Source organism: Geotrypetes seraphini, chromosome 4, assembly GCF_902459505.1.
Source record: "Geotrypetes seraphini chromosome 4, aGeoSer1.1, whole genome shotgun sequence".
NCBI lineage: Eukaryota > Metazoa > Chordata > Amphibia > Gymnophiona > Dermophiidae > Geotrypetes > Geotrypetes seraphini.
The window spans coordinates 186,442,097-186,460,069 of NC_047087.1; the positions used below are offsets into that span (position 1 = coordinate 186,442,097).

Below are 17,973 nucleotides of genomic sequence, written 5' to 3' on the forward strand. Positions count from 1 at the left end.
TTGAAACCAAGAAACCAAGCTTTAAGTTAAGCAATTTTTTGTTTTCTATTATTTATTTGGTATGAATTTGGCACAAATTTGGCACTATTTATTGCTTTAAAGTATGAAAGATTTAGCAATGATTGGGTGGTGAGGTGGCAAAATAGCCCGGTGTGTCTTTCCCTCTGGCGTCGGTCCGATGTCACCACCAAGCCGAGTAGTCTGCTGGCCTCAACGATTCTAAAATGTTGTACGTGGCTCCCCCTCCTGCTTTTCACTTGCCACGGTCTGTCTCCAGTGTCGCGCAACTTCCTGTTTCCACCCGGGTGGACCACGGCAGACATAAGGCAGGAAGGGGAGCCATGAACAACACTTGGCAGACTTTCCGGTGTGACGGCACCGTTGGACCGGCATGGAAGGGAGATCACGCTGGGCTGTGAGAAGGGGAAGTTCAGGAGCATTGTTGCGAGCCACATAAAAAGGCCAAGTGAGCCGGATGTGGCCCACGGGCCTTGTGGAATGGACTTAGCACATGTAAATCCAAATTCTGGCCAATTAACACTAATATTTGTTAGCTCCCAATTATTGGCACTAATTGACTCATTAGCCAATTTAGTTACACAAACATATCAGGATAGCGTGCAATGTTGCACACATAAACCTTTTTGCTATTTATGGAGTTTCAAGGTGTTAAACCAGAATGAATTAGAATACAAAAAAGATTTCATGATATATATAAATGCTTTTTGGAAATATGAGAAGGTGGTAGTTGACCATAGTTGTCTGTATGAGCTTTTTACTGACAATGGTCACATCTCAAGAGTCCTTAATAAAGCATTTAAGGTGGCGATTGTAGGATATATTTATGTGTTGATTATTTATAGTGGGTACAACGTATGCACCCCTATGCCTGTCCAAGTATTAAATTACCCTGAATGTAACATTTTCTACCCCTCTGGTACCTTACTCCGATGCAGTCTTACCTGAAGTATACCTCCTTACACATGGAAACACCCACCTGTGGCACCTGTTACAGTACTAAGAATATTCCTGAGAAAAAAATATTAACAGCCAAATGTATTCGGCTAATAAACCATGCCCATGGGAGCTAACTCAGCCTTTGGCAGACTAGAAATAGTAACTATGTTCTCCAAACTAATCCCCAAATTCTCGCCACAACACGTCACTTGTTTAGTAGCAGATATTCTAGATGAAAGGCAGGATTCTTCCCTTCAGCTCAAGCTCTATCTACAGCAACATAACATAAAATCAACTTATAGACCTTATAACCGTAAGGATCTATGCGGTTTACAATAGATTAACAATTATTACAAATAGAACTCTGAAGAATTTAATTATCCAAAAATCTAGAGAATAGATAAGTCTTCAAATGCCTTCTGAACTCCAGGTATGACATAGACAATAAGAATATAGTACTTCCCCCCAATTCATGGGGGTTCCATTCCAGGAACACCCGCAAATTTTGAAAAACCGCAAAAGCGGTTTAGGGGTTGATCAAAGGCAGGAGAGGGCAGCTGGGGCGCCGGTGGGTGCTGAAAATCATTTGCGGTATTTTCCAACCGCCTCTTCCTGGTGCTAAAGTTAGGCTACACCAATCAGGAGCTGCTCTGACACGCCAGATAATGTGTCATAGCAACTCCTGATTGGTATACCCTGACTTTAGTACCAGGAAGCGGCGGTCAGAAAATACCACGAATTACTGAGTCCGCAATTTGCGAACCATGAATTCGCGGAGGTTTGCTTAAAATCTTTATCCCAAAGAGCGGCCTGATATGACAGAGTACGCTCTGATATCTTTTAAACTTGCAACCCTTCATTGATGGGTAAGTAAAAAGAGCACGGACTTTGCGAGAGTATTTTGGATTGGGATCTGTGAATACATCTAAATGATATGTGGGTGCCTGACCTGTTATGATTCTATAATAAATTCAACCAAACTTGAAGATGATGCGGACCTCTATGGGCAGCCAATGCAATTTGCGATAAAAGGAAGATATATGATCATATTTTTTTCAAACCATAAATTAGTCTCACCGCTGTGTTCTGTATGAGTCATAGTCTGGAAATATTCTTCTTTAACCCTGCTAGATAGACTATGGGCTCCGTTTACTAAGCTGTGCTAGAGGTTTTAGCGTGCGTTGCAATGCCATGCACGCTAGATGCTAACGCCTCCATTGAGCTGGCATTAGCTCTTGCACATAGCGCGGAGGGCAGCGCGTGCTAAAAACGCTAGCGCAGCTTAGTAAAAGGAGCCCTATATTGCAATAGTTTAGATGTCCCAATACCAGTGATTGAATTAGTGATTTAAATGCAGTGGTATCAAAATAAGCTCTAACAGTCCGTAATTTCTATAGAGTGTGGAAAGCCTTGCAAACTACTACTTCAACTTGTTTCTGCATAGTCAAATTCTGATCTAAAGTAGCCCCAATGTTTTAACCGAAGAACAAACAGGATATTGCAACTACATAGAATCTGGTTAGTATAGAGATAACTGTTACAGACCTAGTGCACCCTGAGGCACTCCATAGTGGAGAGGTTTTGGCTCCAATAAGGAGGGTTCCAATAATACTTTCTGAGACCTTTTGTTTAAGAAGGAGAAGAAACATGCCAGTGCGACATCATGGACTCCAATAGAGTGTAGTCTGGATAGGAGGAGGGAGTGATCGATGGTATCGAAGGCGACGCTCAGGTCTAATAGGACCAGCAGAGCGTCTTTCCCCTCATCAAAGATTTTCCAGTAGTCATCTACGATGTCTAGAAGCACCGTTTCTGTGCTGTGGTGTTTCCTGAATCCTGATTGGAAGTTAGAGAGTGTGGTGTTTATTTCCAAGAAATCTCGTAGTTGTGTGAGTACAATCTTTTCTAGTATTTTTTAGATGAATGGGAGATTTGAGACTGGCCTATAGCTGCTTGGATTGTCTGGGTCCATGGTGGTTTTTTTTTAGAAGTGGTCTTACTACAGCAGATTTCCAGCTCTGTGGTATTATGCCAGATTGTAGGGACTCGTTAATTAGCGGTAAGATGAAGTTCAGGAAGGATTCGCTAGTGGCTAGAAGCAGTGGCATACCTAGGGTATGTGGCACCCGGGGCCCATAATTTTTTGACACCCCCCCCCCCATGTAAAATAATATTTTTTGTAATAACCATGAAACTGAATAAATGGTCATAATAGAAACAGGCAGTGAAAATTTTCTTTTATTGAACCTCATTTATGTAACCATTATTCCAAACATACCATAACATAACATAAATTGTCATGACATCAGAAGTACATATGAAGTAGTTGCAGGTGATGCTTGGGACAGTTCTGATTGTGTTAGTTCGGTTTTATGTGTTTTTTGAATAGAAGGGTTTTTATTTCTTTTTTGAAGGTTTTGTAGTTTGTGGTCGAGGTCAATAGGTTGTAGAGTTGGGGGTCGAGTGTTGCAGCTCGAATGGCTAGGAGGTTGTCAAACTGTTTTTTTCTTTTGACGTTTTTGGTTGGAGGGTGTGTGAATGGTGCGTGAGTTCTCCTATGTCTGGTTGAGGTGGATTTAATTATTTAGCTGAAGAAATTAGTTACCCCCCCCCATTCCACACACATTAATTCTCTTCCATTTTTGTTCCCATTATAAAAAACACTGATAAGTTCTCAGAAAAAAATACATTAAAATAAGAAGTGAAAACAAAGGCCCCTACAGATGAGAACATAACATAAGAATAGCCTAACTGGGTCAGACCAATGGCGATCATGCCCAGTAACCCATTCTCATGGAAGCCAATCCAGGTCACTAGTACCTGGTCAAAACTCAGAGTAGCAACATTCCATGCTACCGATCCAGGGCAAGCAGATGTTTCCCCCATGTCTTAATAACAGACTATGGACTTTTCCTCCAGGAATTTATCCAAACCTTTCTTAAAACCAGCTACGCTATCTGTTTTTACCATAACTTCTGGCCACTTCATTTTTAAGCTGAGATCTTTCCTTCCAAACAGAGACTTTGCTAGATGTCAAATACAGCATAAGGTAACTTCACACGGACTTAGCTGTGCAGGAAATGTGAATCTCCTCATATACCCACCATATAGTGCAAAAATGTGCAAAGGTCTGTTTTTTTCTTTCGATCACTACATAGACTAATGCCACACAAGCAGCGCTGTTACAAACATATTCTGTAGGTCAGTGCTAAGGTTAACAAAGTTTCCTTCCTTGGACCAGAAGGAGATACTGACAAACCATTGGAAGAGATCCCAAAACAACTACCCAGAAACAACACCCAAAGACCCACTCAGTGTGTGAACCAGTTGAGTGGAGTGGACTAACTGGGGGGTGGAAATGGGCCCGGAGTTTGCTCAGCAGAATTTCCCAGATCACCTCTTCCTCTCAACACATTGACACGCTGCCACCACCACCACTAGGAACACCTCACCGGGTAGGCCAGCAATGCTATAAACTTTATAAAACACATTATTATATTTTCTTATAAAGCACATATTTTAACTGAACTCTCTGACATCCTCAGCCTTTCCATTCACAAAAATAGAAGGAAGAACAGTTCCCATTTCCTGCTGTCTCATGTCCCCGGCCTACACAATATTTTTCTTCTGCAGAGTGCAGACCCTTCAAAAATCTGACCAAATCCTCATTTCACTTGCATTATAAAGTACTGAGGATGCCATCTCTCCCCAATCCCAGGTCCTAAAGTCTAAGACAGTAGCGCAAACTAGTGCTGCCAGATTCAGGAAAAAAAATTTCGATTCGATTCAGCCTATTGAATTGGTTTATCGATTCGATTTTCCTGCCCAATTGGGTGTTTTTTTCAAACATCCTGGTGGGTTTATTTTATAGCTTTTTCACCCCCCCCTTTGGCTTCTCCTAACCACACTGGCGCTGTGGTGTAAATAAAATAAAGAAACAAAAAGGACTTTTCTTCTCTCTGTTAAATCCTAGCTCACGTTTGCGGTCTAACACCAGCTCTGGCAGGATACACATTTCAAATCTGACATACTGTAATCACAAAACAGAAAATAAAATTAGTTTTTCTACCTTTTTGTTGTCTGGTTATTTTTCAAATCTTGTTGGTCCAAGGTTCTGGTTGTCTTCTGATAACTTGCTTGCCAGGGTCTCCTTCTTTCTCTGTACTAACCATCCATCTGCCATCTCTGTCCTCCCCTTCCGTTTCCCTTCCCTCCCCCGGATGTCTGGCATCTTTCCTTTTTTTGTCTCCCTCCACAGATCCACCTTTTCTTAACTACCCTTTCATCCAGCAGCTCTCCCTCCTTCCCCACCACCCCAGGGTCCACCATCTCTCCCTTTCTTTTCCCAACTACCCTCCTAACCAGTATCTCTATCCCCCCTCCACACCATCCCTTGTGTCCAACTTCTCTCCCTTTCTGTTCCTTCCCTCCCTAAAACCCATGTCCATCACCTATCTCTCTCTCCTCTATTTTCAGACCCATTATTTCTTCCCACCCAAAGTCCGGCATATGCACGTCTCTTTGAACCCCTCCCCCTTCCCTCCGTGTACTTCTACACCAGGGCGCCCCCTCCCCTGAAGGCCTGTCCCCCCCTTAAAGGTCTGCATCCCACCCCTGAAGGCCTGTCCCCCCCTTGAAGGCCTGCCTGCCTGCTCCCCTTGAAGGCCTGTCCCCCCCTTGAAGGCCTGCACCCCCCCTGAAGGCCTGCCCCCCCCCCCGAAGGCCTGTCCCCCCCCTTGAAGGCCTGCCTGCCTGTTCCCCTTGAAGGCCTGCCCCCCCTGAAGGCCTATCCCCCCTTGAAGGCCTGCACCCCCCCGAAGGCCTGCACACCCCAAAGGCCTGCATCCCCCCCGAAGGCCTACATCCCCCCCGAAGGCCTGCACCCCCCTCAAAACCTGACCCCCCCTTGAAGGCCTGCCTGCCTGTTCCCCTTGAAGGCCTGCCCCACCTGAAGGCCTGTTCCCCCCCTTGAAGGCCTGAACCACCCCCGAAGGCCTGCACCCCCCCAAAGGCCTGCACCCCCCCGAAGGCCTGCATCCCCCCCAAAGGCCTGCACCCCCCTTGAGGGCCTGTCCCCCCCTTGAAGGCCTGCCTGCCTGCTCCCCTTGAAGGCCTGTCCCCCCCCTTGAAGGCCTGCACCCCCCCTGAAGGCCTGCACCCCCCCCCGAAGGCCTGTCCCCCCCCTTGAAGGCCTGCCTGCCTGTTCCCCTTGAAGGCCTGCCCCCCTGAAGGCCTATCCCCCCTTGAAGGCCTGCACCCCCCCGAAGGCCTGCACACCCCAAAGGCCTGCATCCCCCCCGAAGGCCTACATCCCCCCCGAAGGCCTGCACCCCCCTCAAAGGCCTGACCCCCCCTTGAAGGCCTGCCTGCCTGTTCCCCTTGAAGGCCTGCCCCCCCTGAAGGCCTGTTCCCCCCCTTGAAGGCCTGAACCGCCCCCGAAGGCCTGCACCCCCCCAAAGGCCGGCCCCCCCCCCCCCGAAGGCCTGCATCCCCCCCAAAGGCCTGCACCCCCCTTGAGGGCCTGTCCCCCCCTTGAAGGCCTGCCTGCCTGTTCTCCTTGAAGGCCTGCCCCCCCTGAAGGCCTTTCCCCCCCTTGAAGGCCTGCACACCCCCAAAGGCCTACACCCCCTCGAAGGCCTGCCCCCCTGAAGGCCTGCCCCCTTTGAAGGCCTGCCTGCCTGTTCCCCTTGAAGGCCTGCCCCCCCTGAAGGCCTTTCCCCCCCCGAAGGCCTGCACCCCCCCAAAGGCCTACACCCCCTCAAAAGCCTCCCTCCCTAAAGGCCTGCCCCCCCTTGAAGGCCTGCACCCCCCCGAAGACCTACACCCCCCTCGAAGGCTTGCCTGCCTGTCCCCCCCTTGAAGGCCTGCACCCCCCCTGAAGGCCTGCACCCCCCCGATGGCCTGTCACCCCCCCGAAGGCCTGCCTGTCCCCCTGAAGGCTTGTCTCCCCCCCCTCCACAAGGTCTGCCTGCCCGCCCCGAAGGACCGCTCGGCCCCACCATCACCAGCACGAAGCACTGCTCATTCCCCCGGCCTCCCCACTTCATTTCCCTGGGGAAACAGCCTGTAGCAAGATCGCGCGATGCCAGCGAACTTTGCTTGCTTTGGCTGTTTCCTCCGCCACGGTCCCGCCCCTCCTCTGACGTCAGAGGAGGGGCGGGACCGTGGCAGAGGAAACAGCCGAAGCAGGCAAAGATCGCTGGCATTGCGATCTTGCTGCAGGCTGTTTCCAGACGCGACATCCGGCGCAGGGGAGGGGGGGAACCGGACCGGACCGGGGGGGAACCGGACCGGACCGGGAGCACCCCCTCAGGGCTTGGCACTCGGGGCGGACCGCCCCCCACGCCCCCCCTTGGTACGCCACTGGCTAGAAGTGTGATGGATGGGCATGGGTCCAGGATTGATGTTGTGGGGTGTAGGGAGACTATTGTGCTTTTTAGGTCATCAATGGAAACTGGTATGAAGCTGTCTAGAGAGTCTTTATCTTGTGTAGGTTGTTATTTTGTATAGTTTTTGGGATGCTTGGCAGAGCATTGACTTCTAAATCAAAGAATTCTCATATCTTTGATATCTTGTCATGGAAGAAATTTGAGAGGGATTCACTTGAGCTGGCAGATAGTGTAGAAATAAGAAAACAAGGCAGCTGGTCCACTAGATCTATTGTGGAGTATAACATAGAAGCAGACATAAGGTCTTTATTATAAGTATTCCCAGGAACACAAGGATATAAGAACATAAGAACATAAGCAGTGCCTCTGCCGGGTCAGACCACAGGTCCATCCCGCCCAGCAGTCCGCCCCCGCGGCGGCCCAACAGGTCATGACCTGCCTGAATCACCAGAAGGGGCCCCCTTGCCCCCTAGGTATCTCATCGAAGTCCTATCTTCCCATCAAAGTCCTAACCCTCCGGCCATTCACCTACACGACCTGGTGAGCTCTCTATACTTATGCAATACCCCAGCACCTCCCTTAGTACCCCACGATCCCCTTTTCCCTCAGGAATCCGTCCAATCCGTCCAATATGCCTGACATGGCCGCGTTTCACCTATATGGCTGTGTCAGGGACAAACTAAAAACAGAATTAAAAACTACAATTCATAAACTAGAACATTCATAATAAAAATATCATTCCAAAATCTGTGATTATACATTATTTCAAATAATAAAAGACATTGGATATAAATATAAATTGCATACTTGCTTTCTACCAATTTAAAACTGAACATAATATTTATTTATTTAAAATATTGTTATCCGCCTGAAACCTAGATGGCTTACAATAAAAACATCCCAAATCATAAAAACAAAACATAAAAAATCATCAGATACATACAAAATAATCCAGGATTCACCGGAAAAGGGAAGGCCCACCATTTTGAAGAGGTGGGCCCCCCAGCCAGAGGGAATAGTCATTCCTCCTGCCGGCCTTTGTCTTAAAGGTACGAGAGCAGGGCAAGGGGTTGTTGGGGGGACCCCAGTGGCGGGTGTCAGGGGTGTTTAACACAAAGGTTTCTTACGCTCTAATTCGAGCAACCCCTATGTCTGCTTTGTTTGGAAGTTCAATGAGCAGATGTTCGGAACTCTATTGAGTACTCAGTATTCAGCCTCTTCTTGTACCTCTGCAGAATATATCATGCAGCACTGGCAGGAGGACTATATTTTTGGCTATCAGTTTCTGAATGGCTGCAATCCTGTCCTGATCAAGAAGTGTAAAGAAATCCCCCAGAAGTTTCCGGTGACCACTGAGATGGTTAAATGCAGCCTCCAGCGAAACCTAACTCTGGAAGAGGAGATACAGGTATAGCATAATAGAAAAAAAAAAATGAGACAAGTTTTACCTGCAGTCATTTGGACCATATTTAACTGATCACTGATATTATTCTTGATCCTGATATTCAGCCGGTGGTGATCAGTTGTATGCTAACCACTGCAAGCATTAAACCTGGAAATTTAGTACTGGGCCATGTCCGGGCACTGGCATTGAATTTCCAGGTTTCCAGTGCCAACTAGAATATCAGCACTTAACAGCCAAGTCAAGACTCTCCCCCTGGAATGTTCTCAAAATAGCCAATTTTCAGTTCAGTGCAACATGGGGACCCTGACATCTTCAGGAGAGTGTGGCGTAGTGGTTAGAACTACAGCCTCAGCACCCAGATGTTGTAGGTTCAAACCCTGTGCTGTTCCCTGTGACCCTGGGCAAGTTGATTAATCCTCCACTAACCTAGATAGATTGTGAAACCACCACGACAGACAGGGAAAATGCTTGAGATATGTAAACCACTTTGAATGTGGTTATATAACTACAAAAAGGCAGTATACAAGTCCCAGTCCCTTTCCCTAACCATTATTTTCCAGTGCAATAGGTGTGTCATTCTGAACAAGCGAGTTATCTCCCCAGGCCACAAGCTTCTGCAGAAGAAATCCATTCTGGATTTTTTTCTCTAACCTTCCTACTTTACAGAGAGCTCTACTGTCATCTACAGTTTTCCCCTTCTGAACGCAAGCCAGAAGGAGTGTTTCTGTTTTGCTCTGCATTTTTCTTTATTTTCTTCAAGTTATTTTTGGTTTTCTTTGGTTTTCCTGTTTGTGGGTCCAGCTCTACCTGCATGGAGAAGAAGCAGATGCTGGTCAGCAGCTGACAGGTCAATTCCTTGTGGTACCTGTTAGCTAGCCTGCAGAAGCATTTTTGGAGCTTGGGGCTATCCCCGGTTAATGTGGCTGTCCTACTGCTTGGCAGGGGTTTGAGTGAAGACTGGTAGGCATCTTTAGGAGGTTTAGCGGTGTCTCGCAGGATGCCGGCTGTGTTTTCATCTCCCCCTTTCTGGTTGTGCATCTGTCGGTCAGCGGGAGGTGGGGTTCAGTCAGACACCATGTCTGTCCAAAGTTTCAGAATTGGAAAGATATTATAGATGAGGCAGTAATTTCTTCTCCATTTCCAGCTACTGTTCAGAGCAGAGGCAGGCTGCAGCACATTCCCAGCACAGGTCACAATGAGGAAGGCTGTTACAGCCTTTGAGGTGAATCAGGGGTGTCAGAAATCACAATTTTCAGTTATCTGTGTTTGTTCCCCTATGTCCCCTCCTCCCCAAAAATCCTTATTTCACTGGTTCTTGCTTTTAATTTTGTTGTTTTTTTTCAGCAATTCTTGGCTACAAAATCCTGATGGCGGCCATCTTGAAATGTAATGATCTTTCTTTCTAAACTTTCCTGCAGCTCCAAATCTACAAGTTTTGCCTCAAAATTTATTGGGATGGAATCCTTGGTTTCTTTTACCAATAATCCATGTCAAGAATACACAGATTGTGTGCCTCAGGAGTGCCTTTATGCCACATGCTGTGCCGCACGTTCAGGAGACATTTGGGCTGAGGAAAGGGTGGCTAGCCCAGTGATTTGGGCAATTGTCTTTTCTGGCCCTAGAAACAGTGCTTGCTTGGGGACTAACTGTAGATGGCAGTAGAGCTCTCTGTAAAGTAGGAGGGTTAGAGAACAAATCTGGAGTGGATTCCTTCTGCAGAAGCTCATGTCCTGGGGAGTAACCCGCTTGTCCACAATGACACACCTATCTACTGGAAAATATATTAACAAGGTAAGAACCTAATCTCTTTTTCTAGTGCAATTGGTGTGCTATTCTGGACAGTAAAGTATTCTCCCCATGCTCACAAGTCATGCAGAAGGAATCCATTTCAGGTTTCAACTACTCCTCCTCCTTCTCCAGAGGGCTCTGCTGCCCCCTTCAGGTTGTCTTGCTGAACACAAGCAGGAAGGTGTCATTCTGATCTACTCTGTATATTTCTTTATTATTTTCATTACTTTTCATGATTCTATGCAGCTATCAGTGCACCAGAGCTCCCCAGTGAGGGGACAACTTTGCCTGTGTGGTGAAACAGACTTGTGTTTGTAGCCGACAGGGTAATCCCTTGGGGACCTGTTTGGCCAGTCTGCAGAAACTATTGTGGAGCTTGGGGTCCATATTCCTAGTAGCTTAGCTCACCTATTAAATCACAGGGGCTTGAGCGTAGTCTGTTAGGCATCCACTCAATAGGGCTCTTCAGGGTGCCGGCTATGATTTTGCCTGTCCTCCTTCATGTCAATAGCCTGATTCCAGAAAATCCTGGGACCTAATCAAGGTCATGACTAGGATCAGGGAAAGAAGGGCAATCTACAGAAACAATGAATGAAAGTCAGTCATTGACCTTAGTGGGGGGAAAAATGAAGCTAGGATATCAGGTGAGAGAATGGAACTATTATTTTGATTGTTTTGTTAAAATGGGAAAAAAAGAGTATTGGTAGGATTAGCAAAAGAGAATAATAAAGCATGATTAGTAATTTTTTTTTTAGCAGCCTTTAAGTGGAAATTGAGGGCCTTCTGGAGTTCCTTGCATATACAAAGAGTTGACAGAGATCTGCATTTCCACCAAAGGCATTCCACACTTCTAGGTTGAAGTTTAAGGAGTCTTAGGTCCTCATGATACTCTTTGTTTTTCCTAGAATGGGAGCTGCAGAAAGTTTGGATAGGAGCAATGTCATCCAGTCAGGCTGTTAGGATAATTTCACAATAGCAGGTTTGCTCATCTAGGAAAGAGAAACAAAATTATCAGGAAAGGATTAAAAGAAAGGAGTGCAACATTATGTAATAATCTAGTAGAATGTGGCCTGGAAAGAGAATTTGTGAGAGAGAGTTGAAAAAGCCGATATCTGACAAGGTGCAGCACAAGGTCCCAAAACCAGTCTAGAAAATTACTAGCCATTTGAGTTGGAGCAGAAATATATTGAATGAAGTCATTCTTTTAAAAGAGAAAGAAAGGAAACCGGTCTGTAGTGCCAGAATGATCATTAACATGCACATTGAAATCACCCAAAATTAGAAGATTAGAAAATTTACTAACCACATCAGTGACTATTTGAAAGAGAATGCCCATCTCACAATTGGCCAGCAAAAGGGGCAATAGAGAAGGAGCAGAAATCCTAACTAGGAGGATTTTCTGAATAGAGAAAAGATGCAGTAGGGAGTTTTGTGACCAAATATTTGTTAGAAAATATGAAGGCCAAACCTGCACCTTATTTTATAAGGCCAGGAGGAGAATACTGAAAAACCAGCAGGAAGAAGTAGTATAAGTGAGCTTCATCTCCATGTCAGAGCCACGCTTCTGTGAGGCTCAAGAAATGAAAGTGGATAGAAATCAATAGGTCATTTAACAAGAGAGATTTAAACTTAATAGATCTGCAATTTATTAGACATCAGTTGAAATTTTTGAATGAGGCTTGAGAGGGATAGAAATGGGGCAGGGAACTAAATATCTGTCTGGATTCGACCGAAAAGGCAGTGATGATTTGAAGGGGCAGTTGCCAGACAGTAGAGAAATATACTGAGAAGTCATATTATTGTAGATTGGGTGTGAAATAATTTAGAACAGCTAAAAACGTATAACCCTCAGAGGTAGAAAACCAATGCAATGGAAAGTCTTACCAACAAAATCCAAAAGGTTACAGTGAAAGATAGAAGGAGCTCATCCTGTGTAGCTCACCCCAAGGAATGTGGTCCTTCTCTATGGAATCAGATGGATGAAAATGTCAAAGGAATTCATCAGTCTTCATCAATGTATTGGCACTCATACTGCTAAAAGCAATTGCTATATCTGTATGAACAAATACAGGTCATGTACAGTACTAGCAGTTAGGAGGCAATCCTATAACAGGGTGAATCTCAAGTTTACTTTTTCCAATACTAGGACTAGGATTATTGCAATGAAGCTACTAAGTAGTGGATTTAAAACAAACTGGAGGAAATATTTCTTCACTCAACATGTAATTCAACTCTAGAATTCATTGCCAGACAATGAGGTGAAAGCAGTTAGCTTAGCAGGGTTTAAAAAAGGTCTTGGATAACTTCCTAAAAGAAATGCTCATAGGCTATTATTAAGATGGGCTTGGGAAAATCCACTGCTTATTTCTAGGATAAGCAGCATAAAATCTGTTTTACCCTTTTGGGATCTTGCCAGGTTCTTGTGACCTGTTTTGGCCACTGTTGGAAACAGTGGCTTGATGGACTTTCAGCCTGTCCCAGTATGGAACCTCTTATGTTCTATGTTCTTATGGTGCCTAGAATTTAGTGTCCAGAGGGCACACACTAAGAGCTGTAAAAGAACATACTGCTTTCATGTTTCTATATTTTCTTTTTAGAATACGAGTGTAATTGGGTATCAACATGCCTATCATTTGGGCATAATCACTTATGTCAGCAGATACCCACCTAAGTGCAGCAGATACCCACTGTAAGTTTTGTCCTTCCTGTCCTCCACCTCTCTGTTTGCCTCTTTTGCAAATACATAGGGGGCATTTTCGATAGGACATATAAGTCTGAGGTTGGAGGTTCTGGTCAGGACGTCTACAAACCCAGGAGAAAAATGTCCATTTTCAAAGCTGCAGACATCTATCTTTTATTTTTCAAAATGACCTAGGTATAAGTTTTGGTCCTTAGGACGTCTATCTTTTTTGGCCATTTTCAAAAATAAAAATGTCCCCCATGAAAAACACACAAAAGCAAGTTTTGTAGATGTGCCCAACTATCTTGTCTGATCAAGGAAGAGGAATCCCCATCAGCTGACCTGGTTTTGGAGATTCCTGCTGGCTTAGCTGATGGGGATTCCCCTTCTAGGATCAGCTAACCCGCGGAGCACTATACCCCTCTCCCTGACATCCCCCAACATATTTGCTCCCCCCATCATCCGACGCCACTCGACATCATGGAACACCCCCCCCCCCCCAATCACCCAACACCAACCGACATCATGGAACACCTTCCCCCATCACCTGACACTCCTGACATCATGAAGCACCCCCCAACACACATCCCAACATCCCTGTACCTTCCGCTGCTAAATCGGCAGGACTGAAGCCCACTCCCTCCTGCCTACAGGGTCATGTGCTGAGAATGATGGGCCTTCCACCTTCCATTGCATCTTGGGATACAGTGGGAAGGGCCTAAGTTCCTGATTGGCTCAAAATGACGATTTGTTGGCCTCTGTAAGATGGTGCTCAAGAGCATTGGGCCATATGTTAACAGGCCAGAGCTCCTGGGCAGGAAAAATAGTGCCAGCTTTGAGTTGGCACTATTTTGAAGGAATAATGCAGCTTTCAAAATTTACCATATTAATCAATTTACATAACAATGGGGGTGTTTTGTATGCACTTGCTTTGCATCTCTTCACTAGGTAGCTTAAACTATAAAATACACATGACTGCCATTTAATATGCATTAAGGAGCAGACCATGTGGGTCATTTCTATAATGCATCTTAGTAACTATCCTCCTAAATAACAAAACTGCATACAGCATAATTTTCAAAGGAATGTCCCTTTGAAAATGGCTAGGGATGGAGGGAGGCTTCAATTAATACTCTCAAAGCTCATTGTTGGTCAGACCTGCTGGTTTGTCAGTAAGATGTAGATGTTACCATGGTAACCACATGCTTTCCTCCTGTGCTAGAGAAGGGAGAGTGAAGTAGGAATCTATAACTATTGTCCTGGTAATATGACTTTATATTCTTTCCTATAGCAGGGGAATATCTTCATAGTGGATTATGAGCTGCTTGATGGCATTCCAGCCAATGGAACAGATCCTTCTACAGTGCAGTATATAGCAGCTCCTATTTGCTTGCTCTACAAAAACACAGAGGACAAAATTCTCCCCATTGCTATTCAGGTATGTTGTGTTCCTGTGGAGGAGTGGCCTAGTGGTTAGAGTTGCTGCCCCAGCACCCTGAAGTTGCAAGTTCAAACTCAGCACTTCTCCTTATGACCCTGGGCAAGTCATTTAACTCTTCATTGCCCTAGGTACCATGGTTAGATTGTGTGCCCAGCAGGACAGATAAGGAAAATGCTTAGAGTACCTGATAAAAGAAATTGGACACTGCCCTGAACTTCTCCAAGATAGGGTGGTATATCATATGCCAATAAACATAATATCTCATGCTACCAAAGGTTCATTGATTATATTTTGTCCTCCAACCACCATATATTCCCTCGGAGGGCAGTCTTTTTTTGTCCAATGTTCAAGTTTGGCTCTACTATCCCAAAGGCATAATAAGCAAGGATACATATCTAAGAGCTGATGCAATTTATCTAATGCAAGTTTCTGAATCAGCATCCCACATAACCCCAGAACAGGTCAAAAAACACAAGGCACCAAGAAAAATTCTACACAAAGGCCAATAGTCAGACGGCAGTGCAAAAACTAGAAATTCAATGCTGGACCCTGTGCAGGCTTCAGCAATTAATTTTTGATTTTTTTTATTTTTAACATCCAGCTAGTGCATGGCCAGTTAAGTCAATATAGAGAATGGCACAGGGACAAATTTATCTATCGCCATCCCGGTCCTGTCCCCGCGAATTCCGTCCCTGTCCCTACCCCATCCCTGAAAGTTTGTCCTCATCTGCACAAGCCTCGAACACTTATGATTTTAAAGTGTTTGAGGCTTGTGCAGATGAGTTTCAAGTTTTCAAGTTTTATTAAATCTTGATATACCGCTTGACGCTCCTAATCGGTGTACATCATACAATTCTACAAAATTATTTATAAAAAGTGGGAAAATACATACGTGATTAAAATATTAAAAATCAAGACAGGAAACAAAAGGAAAGTGGGTAGGGTTACAATTGCTTAAAAAAAAAAAATTAAAAGATAGATGGGGGAGAACAGAGCTTGCAGGGATGGGGATGTGGATGGAGATAGATCCTACAGGGACAGGGACAAATTTGTCCCCATGTCATTCTCTAATTCAGACTTAACCAACCATGGGCTAGCACATAAAGACAGGACAGTCACTATGGGGATCCAGGAAGCGACCACGGACTGTGTGCAGAAGAAGGAGGACCCAGGACGGTGGACAGAGGTCTCTGTGCAGACCGAGACCATCCCCCAGCGCTACACTACAGTCTCTACACAGACAGAGGAGGCCGCGCAGCTGGATGGAGATCTCATGCAGGAACTAAAGAGCCTCAGGGAGGAGGTGATACGCCTGAGAAGCATCCGAGAGGACGAGGCCTACATCGACGGAGTCGTCCAGGAGCTGTCCCAAATCACCGAGCAGGCCCATGACAAGTCCATCCTCGAGACGCCCAAATCATCAGCTTTGAAACCAACAATTGTGATACAGGAAATGGCTAGCGGCACTGACTCCTGGCAGCTGGTGACCTCCTCCACGGGCAAACATAGGAGACACCCCCCCCCCCCCCTTTTTCAATCTCTTCATCTTCTCCTTCTTCTTACAAACAGGGCAGCTATACATCAACCCCTCAACTCATCCTGCGGAACAGATTCCAGATTCTTCAGGAAGGAACTGCCGATGAGGAACAGGAGCAGGCCCAACACCATCTCCATCTCCAGGGACAATTGACCGGCTCACCCCAAAGAAGCGCAGAGTAATAGTCATCGGGGATTCCATGCTGAGGGGCACCGAGGGACCAATTTGCAGACTGGATATGCAATCTAGGGAGGTCTGCTGTCTGCCTGGAGCCAGGATACGAGATGTCACCGCCAGTCTGGATAGACTACTCACGCCCCGAGACCACTTTCCTATGCTTCTTGTCCACATAGGAACCAACGACACTGCCAGGAACACACCGGAGACCATCACCAGAGACTTTGGAGCACTGGGTGAGAGGCTGAAGCGGACAGGAGCACAGGTGGTTTTCTCATCGATCCTCCCAGTTAGAGGCAAGGGAAGAGCCAGAGATGAACGTATCCTGAGGACGAACGAGTGGCTACAGGGATGGTGCCGGGATATGAACTTCGGATTCCTAAACCATGGGGAAGCGCTACAAGGACTTCAGGGACCAGACGGACTCCATCTGACCAGTAGGGGTAAGAACGTCTTCGGACACCGACTAGCCCGCCTGCTTCACAGGGCTTTAAACTAGGTAAGTCAGGGGAAGGTACCCATTCACATATTAGTGCAGAAAAGAATTATCCTGATGAGGTGAGTCGAAACTCCGCTTCCATGTCCAAGGTAAGTACCCACATTGCAAACAGTTCTTTAGGAGTCACACCGACTCGGGTAGGATACCCCTCACAGGGACTTAGCAAACGCAAGATATGGAGGGCCATGTATGTCAATGCACACAGTTTAGGTAACAAAATTCTAGAATTGGAGGCTGAAATAAGGAATGCCGACCTAGATGTGGTGGCAATATCTGAAACTTGGTTCACGGACTCACATGGGTGGGATATGGCTATACCGGGCTACAATCTACTTCGTCAGGACAGAGAGGGCAGGTTAGGAGGGGGGTAGCTCTATACATTAAAGAGGACATCAAAACCACCAGGATCACAGATGTCAAGTACACCGGGGAGTCCCTCTGGGTAAACCTGGCAAGAGGCAGAGAAAAATGCCTGTACCTAGGTGTGATATACAGACCCCCAAGACAACTGGAAGACATGGACGCAGAATTAATTGAAGACATAGAGAATATCACTCTACGAGGAGAAGCTGTACTGCTAGAGGACTTCAATATGCCTGATGCAGACTGGAACTCATTTTCAGCGACAACCAGCGGTAGCAGGAGGCTCTTAACCTCCATAAAGGGAACACGTCTCAAACAAATGGTAACGGAGCCCACTAGGGCCCAGGCAATCCTCGACCTGGTACTCACCAACGGGGAAAGCGTCTCAGAGGTCTCAGTAGGAGATACGCTAGCCTCCAGCGACCACAACATAGTATGGTTCAACATTAGGAAAGGCTTCCCTAGATCAAACACGAAAACAAAGGTACTCAATTTCCAGGGCACAGACTTCACACGCATGGGAGATTTCGTCCATCGGACGCTGCAGGACCAAGCGGAGACCGATGATGTAGAAGCTAAGTGGTTAACACTGAAATCAACCATACATGAAGCAACTAGCCGCTTCATAAAATCAGTAAATAAACGACAAAGAAACAATAAACCCCAATGGTTCACCGCGGAGATCTCGCACCTCATTAAGGAGAAGAAAAAAGTGTTTCTCTCCTACAAGCGCACGG

At 46.0% G+C, this 17,973-nt stretch overlaps 1 protein-coding gene across 3 annotated transcripts in view; it reads left to right on the plus strand.

Annotated features, from left to right (window-relative positions):
* LOC117358965 (arachidonate 5-lipoxygenase-like) overlaps window positions 1-17,973 on the plus strand; it is a 155,356-nt gene that overhangs the window by 76,529 nt on the left and 60,854 nt on the right. For all 3 annotated transcript variants that reach the window (XM_033940953.1, XM_033940954.1, XM_033940955.1), the window contains exons 6-7: window positions 8,582-8,754; window positions 14,511-14,657. In XM_033940953.1, the coding sequence (XP_033796844.1) occupies window positions 8,582-8,754; window positions 14,511-14,657 (320 nt within the window). The remainder of the gene's footprint in view (window positions 1-8,581; window positions 8,755-14,510; window positions 14,658-17,973) is intronic.